Consider the following 12,146-nt stretch of genomic DNA (forward strand, 5'->3'; position numbering starts at 1 on the left):
ATCACAAAGGAGGAGAGAGGGGTCTCTGTCAAACCCAATACTGCTATCAAAAAAACGAAAAAAACCCACAGAAACTCATCAACATACCCAATAGAAAGGGCAGCATAATTAACATGTAAATTTCAAAGAAAAACTAAGCAACTGGGGGCCACAAAAAAGTGCAGCTCAAATAGTTTTCTTTGCAATTATATACAATTTCTGCCTGGGTTGTGTGTGATATTGACTTGCTGGGCCAACCAGAATCTGTCTATCTTTGATATTGGTCTCTCTATTTCATTGATAATGACACCCAGCAGCAACAACAACAACAGCGGTTTGCCACAGCAGAGCGAGGGAAGGTCGCCGCAGGAATTGAGCGGCGGAGGAGGAGGTGGTGGTGATGTGGTGGAGGGCAGCAAGGGTCTGAAGAAAGGTCCATGGACGGCGGCGGAGGACCAGATTTTGATGGAGTATGTGAGGAAACACGGCGAGGGCAATTGGAACGCGGTGCAGAGGAACTCTGGCCTCAATCGCTGCGGCAAGAGCTGCAGGCTCCGCTGGGCCAATCATCTCCGTCCCAACTTGAAGAAAGGTGCCTTCTCTCCTGAGGAAGAGAGGCTCATTCTTGAGCTGCACGCCAAGTATGGCAACAAATGGGCTCGCATGGCTTCTCAGGTAACTACAAATGAGTTTTCATCTTTAATGATAATTTCCTCATTTCATTTCTGTGTTTTTTATTTCTTCTGCTGCCTGCCCATGTTTTTGTTTTGGAAAACAAAATGCTGCTGGGATTGGCCTTTTCGCTCTGGAAACAGATTTCATATGGCTTCTTCCCCCTGCTTTTGAAGAAAAAATAAAAAAAACTGCTATGGCTTTTGCTTTAATCTCATCTGATTCTTTCTGTTCCTTTTTGTATAGTTACCTGGGCGAACAGACAACGAAATAAAGAACTACTGGAACACAAGGGTGAAGAGGAGGCAGCGCCAAGGCCTACCGCTATATCCCAATGACATTAAACAATCCCAACAATCCCATTCCCATTCCCGATCCCTACCCACAACCACAATCCCTAACCCTTTCCAATCCACCACTAATTGCACAACCCCAACGTTTTCCTTCCAAATCCAAAGCCCAATCCAAGCCCATAATGTGCACTCACTCTCCCCCACTCCACCATCTCTCTCTCCTCTCTCCTCCCCACACCATCCCAAGTCCACTACTCTCTTTGATCCCAGCAACCCCACCACCAACTCTTCCTTCTCCTCCTTCACCTTCCACCGTCCCGCCCCCATCCTCGGAGCCCCAGTACGCTACAAAAGGTACCGTGACTCTACCGGATTCTCCCCCCCTGTCTCCCCAACCCCGCAAAGAAGTGCTTCCATTCTACGCACCAATTCAATGACCGACATGGCCTCTTCTCACTTAACAGGCACCAATTCAATGCCTGACATTGCCTCCTTTCAGTTCCCGCGGACTTTGAACCCATCTTTACCGCCATTGCCATCGTCGCAAACCCAGTTCGAGTACTCTGAGAGTTTCTTGTCATCTACTGGCTCAGTTTACTCAGTCAAGTCGGAGCTCCCTTCAAGCCAAGTATCCCAAACGCAGTCTGAGGTTACCATTGATACTAAGGTAAGCTCGGCAGGGGCAGCAGCAGCAGTATCCGCCAGCCAGAGCCATATCAGTAATGGGTTGTTGGAGGACTTATTACAAGAAGCTGAGGTATTAGCTTGTGGTGGTGGAAATCCTTCAAAGAGAGCAAATGGGCTATTTAGTTCATTTGAGGAGAAGTATGTGTCGGATAATTATGCCCGATGGCTGCAGTCTACAAGCTCCATGGCGGGCTCGTTATTAGGTGAAGTATTGGTTTTTTGTTAATTTTGTTATTCTTGTTTGTTTGTGATTGAATTTCGGTTTTCATCATAAATGCTCTGTTTCTGCTTGTTTGTGCTTAAATGCTCTGTTTCATTGTGTGCATGCAATTTATTGTGTCGGACACATCAAATGCTGTTTAAGGTGGGCTTTTGATGCTTTCTAAAGCATTAACTTCCTTTTGATCTGCTTTGATTTTGGTTCTTTTTAATGCGTTTCAAATGCTACCTTTACTACCATAATATTGAGTGGAGAAACACTTGTGCGGAATGGGAATTAGCACTATTTTGCTATCCTGACCAATCATGCTAAATGAAAAACTTATCATGCGTAACATACCATGATTGATCGGGATAGCAAAATATTGATATTCCGTTTCACAAAAGTTTTTCTGAATTGAGTGAGTCGTGAAAGAAAAAAAATTTATGTTTCAATTATGGTTTATGACACTAAACACAGCTCAGACGCATTAACATCTCAATTGTCAAAGTTCTTATCCTCAGATTCCCCAAAATGAATTATGATTTGATTTTCTAATATTAGTGATAATGAACAAGTAAAATCATCTTCTGAAGTGGAAAACTTTGTGTGTCATTAGCATCTTTAGGTAAAGCCTTGATGTCCACACATTTCCATATTTCGAATATGGAGACTTTGTGTGTGAAGCGTGTGCATATGTCTTTTCTTTTCTGTTCTTTTTAAGTAAGTGATGGTTTAGATGGTGCAGATTAACTGACCCTGCCTCTAGAGTGGACTTCTCTATCTTTTCTTTTCTATTCTCAACTTCTCTTATCCTTTTAAGTTTTTGCGCATTTGAGGGTTGGAACCGAGGATGTCTGAGTTTACAGCGAGTCTCATGCTCATCCTTCATCATATTTGCAAAACCTAGTTAAAGGATGTGCTCTCTCTTTCTCTCTCTGCTAGGAGCCATTTTCTCTTTCTTAATTTGTTTGTTAATTAATCTGACTTTCGTAGTAATGACCTTTTCTCTCAATACATGCCAGAAGCAAAGCCAATCCAGGATGATCACATTAGCTCCATGCCTGAAGATTTGTCAAAGCTGTTCAGTTTCATCCCTTCCACCGATCCCATCTCCGATTGGTATAGTGACAGTGGAGAGCTCTCCAACAGTCACTCTTCCGGCGTAACAGATGCTTGTTTGGATTTTGACATGCAGCAGCATATGGCCTCATTGTTCCCTGTTGCTGCCACAGCAGAGCATGGCAGAACCTCTAGCTCTTGGGACAACATGCCGGGAATTTGCTGAGGATGATATTCAACTATACAAAATATTATTATAAATTATTACAGAGAAGATAATAAAAGCTTTGATAGCTTAAAAGAGACTCTTGTTGTTTCATCCTCCTTGATGGTGTTTGCCTTTATCATGGTATTGTAATATTAACTTATATATCTTTTTTTGGATCAATTATGGATGCCACATTATTAATTATAGATCTAATTTATCACTTATGGTAATTGATACTTTGTGTTGATTTGCCTAATCCTTGTTGTAGAGCCAAGATCCCCTGCCTAAAATGGCAGAATATTAATTAGTCAAAATTATGAATGTGGCCTGGGGCAAGTTGAATCTCGAACGGGGATTAATCCCACCTTTCGGATGTGTCGACATCTCGTGGTATTTATCAAAAAAAAATTTATGAATGTGGCAGGTGAGGAATAACTTATTTTGGAGGCCAGATTAATCATTAATGACATGCGAAGATTAATAATTTTAACTTAATTTGCAGGCTAATTATGGTATGTCCCCAAATTAGCTGGGGGGAAAAAAAACAGTTGTAACTTGTAGCATGCCTGAGAGTCAGTTGTTTCTTAGGACTTTGCTTCTTTTAACAAAACAAAATAAATAAATAAATAAATAAAAAGGGAAGTACAAATATCAGGCTTTTGTTTTGCTTATAAATATTTACTGTTTAGGTTTTCACCTTTAGGAAACAGTCAAGTCACAAACCCTAGAAGCTGACCCTCATAGATCATGGATCCTCAGCCTCAGCCAGAGCAAGTCAAGTACACCTGCGGAGGTACCCACTTTTCCTTTTGTTTCCCGAGAAAATTCGCTGGAAAGAATGAAAGAAAATAATTTTTTGGAAACATGAAAAAGCAAGCCTTTTTTATTTTGTGATGTTAACTTGTAGGTTGTGGGGAAGAAGTCACTTTGAAGCCAAGCGAAAAGGTTCAGTGCCGTCACTGCGATTACACTATCTTGTACAAGAAGCGTACTCGTCGTAGTAAGTTTTACTTTTTCTATTTAATTTTTTATTTAATCAATGATTAATATGTATATTTAATTCTGAGTTTTTAGTTTTAGTTGTAGAGCATTTATTTCCACACGAATTCGACTTTTATTCACTTTTTCTTTAAAGTTTTGAAGGAAACAAAAAAACTATTGTAATAATGCAGTTTAAAATATTAAAGAAGAAAGAGTGCTTTGATCAACTTTGTGTGCACTAATAAATGCAAAAGTGATTGTTAAAAGTGTCTCATATCTACTTGTAAAGTACTTTGAACATGCCCCCTTATAAATGGTTTTTATTTATTGTGTTTCATTAGTGTAGTTCTCATTACAACTCTTCATGTTAGTATGAGACATTTAAAGAATCAAACCAGGGAAAAAAAGTCCTCACCTATCAAATGTGCTTCAAGTGTTTTATACTATAATATGGAATTTTGAGAGCCTTATTTGTGAAGATACATTTTTACTCAAGAGTCCAAAGTCCCTGTCACAACTGTTGTTATCGATGTATAACATTTTGCGCACATTTTTTTTTATATGTCACCCATTAATGCATTGTGAGGTTCACTTACATCAATAGCAACTACTAACGCTTGCGTGGTCTACTGTTTGTAGTATTACTCTATTATATTTTTGGGAGTATGTTGTATGATTATCTTTAAATCATTCTGTCACATGATTTAAGTAATTGATATATGATTTTTGGTTTTTGCAGTCATGGAGTTTCTGGCACGCTAGGAGAAAATTTGGGATGAATGAGCATGGAATAATTATATATACAACTGAGCCATGTGGGTTGGGAGATTTATCAGCAATTAGTATATAGAAAAGAATGTTAGTAAGGCAATGTGACCAGTTTACGGCTTGGTGTTTAAAATAATATCATATTTTAATTGATGTCTGTTTTTTTTTCTTTTTTGTCACTTGGTGATTAAAATAGTGTCTTCGCTGTTGATGAGCTTACAAGTCCATAAGCAACTGGTATTGTTCAGCTGTAACTATATGAACATATTTTAGAAGAGCATAAGAAACTTGGGAAATAGAATGATCATGATGCTGCAAGTCATTCTACAAAGCTCCACATAAGAGCATCCACAGTGGGGGGTGTATAAGGGGGTGTTTCCCGAGAAAATTCGCTGGAAAATTTCTTCGCTGTTGATATTTTAATTGATGTCTTTTTTCTGTTTTTTTGTCACTTGGTGATTAAAATAGTGTCTTCGCTGTTGATGAGCTTACAAGTCCATAAGCAACTGGTATTGTTCAGCTGTAACTATAAGAACATATTTTAGAAGAGCATAAGAAACTTGGGAAATAGAATGATCATGATGCTGCAAGTCATTCTACAAAGCTCCACATAACGGTCATCGCCTCTTGCGAAAGCATGAGACACGACAGTTAGTGCATTTTCATTGGTGGCGGTCATGTCTGGTCCTAGCCGCTAAACAGGTATCAGATTTCAACCTTGTTGCCCAGGACCAGCTGGTGGCATTTCGTTGTCCTTCAAAGAATGAGACGTGTCATATTTTACCAAACTTAAATGATAATGGGAGGAATGGTGGAGTAGAGTGTGGTTCAAGCACTAATGGTGGAGTAAAGTGTTGTTCAAGGAGTAGAGTGTGGTTCAAGCACTTCAAGAAGAGATTGAATTTGCAGCAAGGTTGAGCACCAAGCACATTCAATAGATATCATGGCACTCTAGGTAGGAAATCATCAAACACAAACGCAAAACATGAAAAATTGGAAAGAAAAATAAACATCATGCATTCAACAATTTACTCACTGAAGTCATAAAAGGATTAACCATATAATATTTCCAGCATAAGGTCATAGATCCAAATGTTAACAGTAGGCATTATAGGAAGAGCAACCTCAAATTTGGGACTGCAATAGCAGAAGTTGAAATCCGAGAATTTACAAATTTTTCATACTTCTTAAACGTCTTATTTACATATCAACTTGACTGCACTGGGATTAACCAAATGTGTTTTCGCCGCTGTAGGTCATGTAAAGGAAACCATCCTCATCTTTGTTTTCCTCATAGATTGCAGACATCATGGCAGCTGCAATAGCACAAAACCAAACATAAGTTGAGAAATAGGTCATTAGATGCATATACGAAACATCTTTGGAGCATTATTCTCACCAGTGGGTGGCAAAATGTTCTTGACAAATATAAAAATAGCCTTCTCAGCACTGAGTTTTATCCTCTTACGAACCACATAAACAAACTGCCCAACAGTCAAATCAGCAGGAACCAAATATCTGTTTCAACCATTGATCATTACACAAAATCCATTGAATTAGATCGTGCACTGTGAAAAGAATGTTTTACAGAGTGTAACAATCAAAAGTCCATTTGTTAGAAACTAACATTTCAGCTTCAATGCTAGCACTAGCTCTTCCTAATTTCTTCTGGTAATATTATGAAGTGAGAAACCGTGATGGCTAGTGATACATGTGAAGTTAAATTTCTAGATCAAAGACGCATAACTTGTTTGTGTTCCACGGTAAACACTTAATCATACACATGAAACACCCTATGTAGGAAATAATCTATAATGTAACCATAGTTTGGCAATGTCTAACTTAATCCCATGCAAGACATATATAGCCAACAACACCACACACATTCTTTCAAAATGGTTTGGAAAATTGTAAAGTGCCAGCAAGCAAGCCCATGCAGAACTCATCAAAGCAGGGAAAAAAAAATCTATAACATAGAAGCATGTATCAAGTCTTGACCCTACCAAAGAAGTGTCACACAAATGTGTGCAGACACACACATGTGCACATTCTTCAAAACGAAAACCTTTTAGAAAATTGCAGAGTACCAAGAAGCAAGCATCATGGCATAACTCATCAAAGCAGGAAAAATAAATAAATTCTATCACGTACAAGCCAGTATGAAGTCTTGATTACTAAGAAAATTGGGAACAACCAAAATAGAAATATATAAAGCACATGTGAAACAAATAAAGACAAGACTGACTTCTTCTTATCAATGTCTGGTATGTCACTTCTTTCAGCCTTCTCCACAATAACCTATATAGAGAAAAAAGAAGATGAACACATAATTAAAGAACAATTATGTATAATACTGCATATGGACAAGGGTCTTGAAAGTGCTATAAAAATGCACCACACTTCAAGCCCCAAGTTATACGAGTATTGCTTGGAGAATTTTCGACCTTCACGAAGTCCCTTTAGAGAGGCACAACTCAAACACAAGAGCACATGCTTTTTTTGCAAAGCTCAAGGCTTAAACAAGCTTTTCTTGGTCCAAGTTTTGTATTAATTAACATTTTGAGAAGTTAAAGTTTATAATTGCATTGTGCTTAGGCTCTAAAAGGCCTTATAGCTTCTAACTGCCCCATGACCCTTTTTATAAGATGGCTCTTGATGAATTGCAAATGATATTCATACCGGAATTCTGTCAGGATACTTCTCCCTGATCCGAGCAGCTTCTGCCTGCCTCCTTTCTGGAGAAAGAACCAACAATTAAAAAAAATAAAACAAGGAAAAATGAATAAGCTTGTAGGATCTGATCTACTGGAAGATATCAGAACTATAGTGATGCTGACTCTATAGAAGGCAGACACAGAGAAAATCAAAATGGAAGGGCCTAGACCAATTCAAATTAAAAGTAATATTCATATACTGAGGTTGACAATTCATCTCTAAATTAAATCTCAGAAAATCAGCAACACAGATCATACAACTCATAAATATAAACAAAAAGGAAAATAATAAGGGAAAAGAAGAGATAGCCCAAATCAAGAAAGATAAAGGTTGAAGCTTAATTCAGTATAAAAATAACAAAATTTCAATACTATGTTCATAAATTAAGGAAATTGCGAGAGACCCATTTTCAATCAACAAAACCCATATGTAACTCGAGATCAATCACATCAGAGAGGGAGAGAGAGGGAGGGAGGGAGAGAGAACCGAGTGGGTGTTCCAGCTTGAAGGAGCTTTTAGCCATGGAGGATTACAAGTCTTGACGGTTTCGCTAGCACTTCCGGGTTCCGATCACAGCACAGAAAAAAGAACCAAATTAGGGTTTCCGATTGAAAAAAAATGGTTAATCGAAAGACTATAAAAAACCAAAAAGCCTTCTCTTTTCTGCAACTTCTTACCACAGAATATCTGAAGAACAAGCAAAGGAAAAATATTTGGAAAAGAATCCGCGAGCGAGAGAGAGAGAGAGAAACAGAAGAAATACAAAAGCGAAAAACTGTGATCGGTAAACTGATATTGCTCAAAAGAAAGGATGTGACTACTTTTACTACTTATCCCGAAAGCAAATTTCTTCACTCCTCACTCATTCACCTTCTCCACTAAACGACGGTCATCGTTGTCGTTTCGTTTGCTGTTCAAAGGGTCACAACAATCAGTTGAGTTCTCCTTGGACTAATCTGGACTGCAGTCCTTTCTGAACCTCCTCCATATTGGGCCGAGTTTCGATGGACCACAAATAGAACTGGGTCAACTCTGACTGAAAAACAAATACAATGCTAAGCTCAACAAGTTTGCTTTAATTTGTACTTGTTCCAACCCTAGAGGACTCAAATCCAAAATACAATTATTTATGTATTTTCATTTTTTATGACGCAATCTGTTTTTTCCTCCAATCTTGTGAACTCATAATTTGAGTTCACAATTTTATTAAATTGTTAAAGAATTATATAATTCTTTTTTTTTTTTTAACAAATTGATGAGTATTTATAGAGTTTTGAGGTTATATCCAACTTAGAATAATATATTTACTTATTTTTATCTTTGGATTTAAATTTCAACTCTTGAATTACTTTTTTCCTGTTGATCCAGCCAAGTTTTAATATCAGCCATTGATTTCTAGCCCTTAGATTTTAAAAAAACAAAACAAAAGAAAGCAACCCATTTGAAAAGCAGTCATTGAAGTGTAATGTTAATTCCACCCTATTTTTCAGTCAACCCAAATTTCCCCCCTCCAAATACATGAATTGGAAAAGATTCTGGGCTAAAAATTCCAAATTTTGGATTTTGTCTCCCTGGAGAAGGCCTTATGTCCAAAACTGGAGTCAACTTACAGATTTGTCTTCGATCGCTGGCGTTCTTCTGCGGATGGTACTGAAATTTGTAAAAAGAGACAACCCAAGGCACCAATATGATTAGATTAATAGATTGAGGAATTAATTTGACATAGCGACAGTGCACTTGTGATTTCTTCGATGTTGAACTATTGGCATGACGACGTGGCTATATGGTTCGACAAGGGGCAGGCTCGGTGGTTCAGTAACGGTCATCACTTCAAGGCCCACTTCTTACGAATTGTGCTTGGTCAGATATAATATAAACAATACTTCACTATATAATTGGAGAATTCATGCACATGTTAAGATCTTCTTATCTATTAGAAATGAAGTTTAATTTGGCTACTGCATTTCACAAACAAATTCCATCAGAAATCATAGTTCATACATAGCTCATCATAACCAAGCAACAATCAACTCATTCTTAAATCAGCATGACTAGCAATTTAAATAAATTTAGAGAGCGTAGTAGTACTAACAATCAATGTTATCGATTTTATCTTTGTGGTTTATACTAGTTTTGATCGAATACTTAATTACATCAATTTGCAACCAAGTTCTTTGGGTTTACTTGGACTGAAGTGCATTATTTTAACTGATTCAATGAGCATGGACAAGAAAGATTATAATGCCTTACATGTGACCTACTAAATTGATGGAAATTGAACATTAGTATAAGTAAATCACATGATAATTACAGTAAACTACAAGGACTGATTGTCAATTTTGGTCGTATAAAAAAAATTATTACTTTTAGTATTTTTTTCGTTTTTGCAATCAATGAAGAAGAAGAAAATCGAACTTAAAATCTCTTTCAATATTGAAACGCTCGCATGAAATGCATTTTAAATGACAGTCACACTACTTTGTGTAATACTTTCCGACAAATTTTTGGAGCTTCATCTTTACTCTAATAAGTCGGTGGAAAGTTCTGCTTTGGGTGTGGTAGGTGAGAATATGGACTTTCAGTGCACTAAAGTGCTCCACTTTTCAAACAAGATGATTTGTGTTAGAAGCATAGACCCTTATTATAATCTGGAAATGCAGATATTCCAACTACTTGGAAACACTTCAAAACTAATCATTTCACAAATATACATATATATATATATATATATATATATATATATATATATATATCATATTTCTTTTTATGTTCTTCAGATTTATGGAAGAAAACCCATCTAAGTCCTCTCTTCATCCACCTCTTTATGAGAAACAGCAGGTGGCTCAAACATGCTAAAGACCCTATAAGCTGAAATCAGAGCTAAGACAATGAAGCTGCAAAGGGCCAGGGCATGGAGAACCAAGGCCACCTTCATTCTGCTGCAGAATCTTCCATAAGAACTACAAGCTTCACTCCATGAGACTGTCCTGTCACCATTGTAGGCCAAAGACAGCATCTCCACAACTGCAGCCCCAGATGTGAGCATTAAGTAAGCCACAATCTGCACCCAAAATTCAAACAAAAGAAAAGGACACAAAATCAGCAAAGGCCTTAGGCCACCCTCTTACATATATTTGTGCCAAATTTGGGACCTTAATTAGTGCTTAATTAGTGGTTTTCAACATTACAATTAAGCCTTCAACACAAATCAGGACAAAAACCAAAATGGGTAATCACACATTTTATCAAAATGTTGACAAACTTTGAAAACATATGTGAAAAAAATAATAAGAACAGAATTATTTATGAGGGTAGGTATTTCTTTTTTTCCCCAAAATTCCAAACATCCACCTGCTATGTATTATTATTATTATGTCTGAAAGTGAAAAAAGAGAAAGAAAATAAAATAAATTGAAGGGGACAAAGAAGGGCGAAGAAAATGAACCTGGTCAGAGACAAAGAAAAGCCAAGCTTTAGTCACCAAGCATCTGATCCATGAGGCCATAGTTGCAAGAAAAGCATATGCAGCAGAAATGGTGCTGATGCAAACCATGTACCTGCAGAAAGACAGCTCAAATATTAAATTTAAAAACAGAAGAATTAGGCAGACAAATTAATGTCCAAGAAAATGAAAAAGAAGATGAATGGGGTTCTTGCTTGAGGCCCATGAAATTGCTGAACTCTAGCTTCCCATAGCTGATGTTGTCTTGTTTGTTTGTCACAGTGAGCCATATGGTTGCAATGCTAAGAGGAATCACTGAAACCCGAAGGGAGCAATCTAGGAGCTTCAGGGCAGGAACAGGAAGGTTGGAAGTGAAGTTAGGAGCATTTTCATCTAAGTTTTCTCTCATTTTTGGGCAATGCAAATAAGACCAACTTTCACTTTAACAAGAACCTCTGGTCCTATTATAGTAGAGTGCAGGCAGACTGCAGAGAAAGATGAAAATTTCTTTTCTTTTCTATTTTTTTTTTTTTATGCACAAGAGAGATGAAAATGTTGCTAAGACTAAAATGGTAATGTGGGTAATAAATATAAAACAGTTTAGGGAAGATGTTAGATGTACTTACGTACTTGTAATCTCTTTTTTTGGTGGAAAAATAATCAATATTTTACTTAGCTAAGGTTTTATTTGATTTTTATGTATAAAACAAAATGCTTGAAAGAATGTGTGGAGATATATTACATGGAGTCTTGTTAGTGGGAGGGGAAAAGATATGATAGTGGGGCTGTTGCTTTTCAAGTGCTGGAAATCATGACAGTGTGTTGTGATTATCTAGAACAAATGCAATGATTGATGGTGATTCTACACGACATCAGGCTTCCCTGATACTTTAAACTACTTTATTATGAGAAAGGAAATTCATAGGCCCGCCATTTTTTTAACTTTTTTTTGGTCGAACACCATCTTTTAACTTTAGTATAGCAAAATTCTTTCCATTCATATGGTTTAGTAAATAACTTCAATAGTTAATACGAAATCTAATTTTTCTCAATTAAACTCCTCTTTAATTCAATTCCTCATAATCCGAATATGGATTAGTAAACGTGTCATGAGAACAATTGAACAACATATGCATTCAA

The 12,146-nt window shown here is 37.1% G+C and overlaps 3 protein-coding genes across 4 annotated transcripts; 1 reads left to right on the forward strand and 2 right to left on the reverse strand.

Moving 5' to 3' along the window:
* The first annotated feature begins 281 nt into the window (after nucleotides 1-281).
* On the forward strand, nucleotides 282-3,320 carry LOC110769751 (transcription factor MYB97-like). Its single transcript, XM_021973778.2, has 3 exons — nucleotides 282-654; nucleotides 898-1,834; nucleotides 2,856-3,320. Exons 1-3 carry the CDS (start codon nucleotides 283-285, stop codon nucleotides 3,116-3,118), a joined length of 1,572 nt encoding a protein of 523 aa, XP_021829470.1. The 5' UTR covers nucleotide 282; the 3' UTR covers nucleotides 3,119-3,320.
* A 2,565-nt stretch (nucleotides 3,321-5,885) lies between these two features.
* LOC110769750 (autophagy-related protein 8C-like) lies at nucleotides 5,886-8,382 on the reverse strand. Of its 2 annotated transcripts, none has more exons than XM_021973775.2 (6): nucleotides 8,242-8,382; nucleotides 8,051-8,120; nucleotides 7,529-7,584; nucleotides 7,095-7,147; nucleotides 6,249-6,367; nucleotides 5,886-6,165 (listed from the first exon to the last, which is right to left on the reverse strand). In XM_021973775.2, exons 2-6 carry the CDS (start codon nucleotides 8,085-8,087, stop codon nucleotides 6,077-6,079), a joined length of 354 nt encoding a protein of 117 aa, XP_021829467.1. In that variant the 5' UTR covers nucleotides 8,088-8,120; nucleotides 8,242-8,382; the 3' UTR covers nucleotides 5,886-6,076. The 2 variants fall into 2 exon arrangements, with proteins under 2 accessions (XP_021829467.1, XP_021829469.1); XM_021973777.2 differs by having other exon boundaries at nucleotides 8,051-8,114; nucleotides 8,242-8,371.
* Nucleotides 8,383-10,180: 1,798 nt separating this feature from the next.
* LOC110769752 (CASP-like protein 2D1) lies at nucleotides 10,181-11,546 on the reverse strand. Its single transcript, XM_088251578.1, has 3 exons — nucleotides 11,222-11,546; nucleotides 11,010-11,121; nucleotides 10,181-10,625 (listed from the first exon to the last, which is right to left on the reverse strand). The coding sequence occupies exons 1-3, from the start codon at nucleotides 11,413-11,415 to the stop codon at nucleotides 10,362-10,364; spliced, it is 570 nt and encodes a 189-aa protein (XP_088107704.1). The 5' UTR covers nucleotides 11,416-11,546; the 3' UTR covers nucleotides 10,181-10,361.
* Nucleotides 11,547-12,146: the final 600 nt, after the last annotated feature.

The sequence above is a fragment of the Prunus avium genome, chromosome 4, assembly GCF_965620075.1.
Source record: "Prunus avium chromosome 4, drPruAviu1.hap1.1, whole genome shotgun sequence".
NCBI lineage: Eukaryota > Viridiplantae > Streptophyta > Magnoliopsida > Rosales > Rosaceae > Prunus > Prunus avium.

Coding starts and splice junctions, on each gene's coding strand:
- LOC110769751 (XM_021973778.2), top strand. CDS start 283: ATGACACCCAGCAGCAACAACAACAACAGCGGTTTGCCACAGCAGAGC. Junction 655..897: donor GGGCTCGCATGGCTTCTCAG/GTAACTACAAAT, acceptor CTTTTTGTATAG/TTACCTGGGCGAACAGACAA. Junction 1,835..2,855: donor CATGGCGGGCTCGTTATTAG/GTGAAGTATTGG, acceptor AATACATGCCAG/AAGCAAAGCCAATCCAGGAT.
- LOC110769750 (XM_021973775.2), bottom strand. CDS start 8,087: ATGGCTAAAAGCTCCTTCAAGCTGGAACACCCACTCG. Junction 7,585..8,050: donor CAAGCTGGAACACCCACTCG/GTTCTCTCTCCC, acceptor TTCTTTCTCCAG/AAAGGAGGCAGGCAGAAGCT. Junction 6,368..7,094: donor CCAGACATTGATAAGAAGAA/GTCAGTCTTGTC, acceptor TGGTTGAAACAG/ATATTTGGTTCCTGCTGATT.
- LOC110769752 (XM_088251578.1), bottom strand. CDS start 11,415: ATGAGAGAAAACTTAGATGAAAATGCTCCTAACTTCACTTCCAACCTT. Junction 11,122..11,221: donor AGCAATTTCATGGGCCTCAA/GCAAGAACCCCA, acceptor GTCTTTCTGCAG/GTACATGGTTTGCATCAGCA. Junction 10,626..11,009: donor TTTTCTTTGTCTCTGACCAG/GTTCATTTTCTT, acceptor TTTTGGGTGCAG/ATTGTGGCTTACTTAATGCT.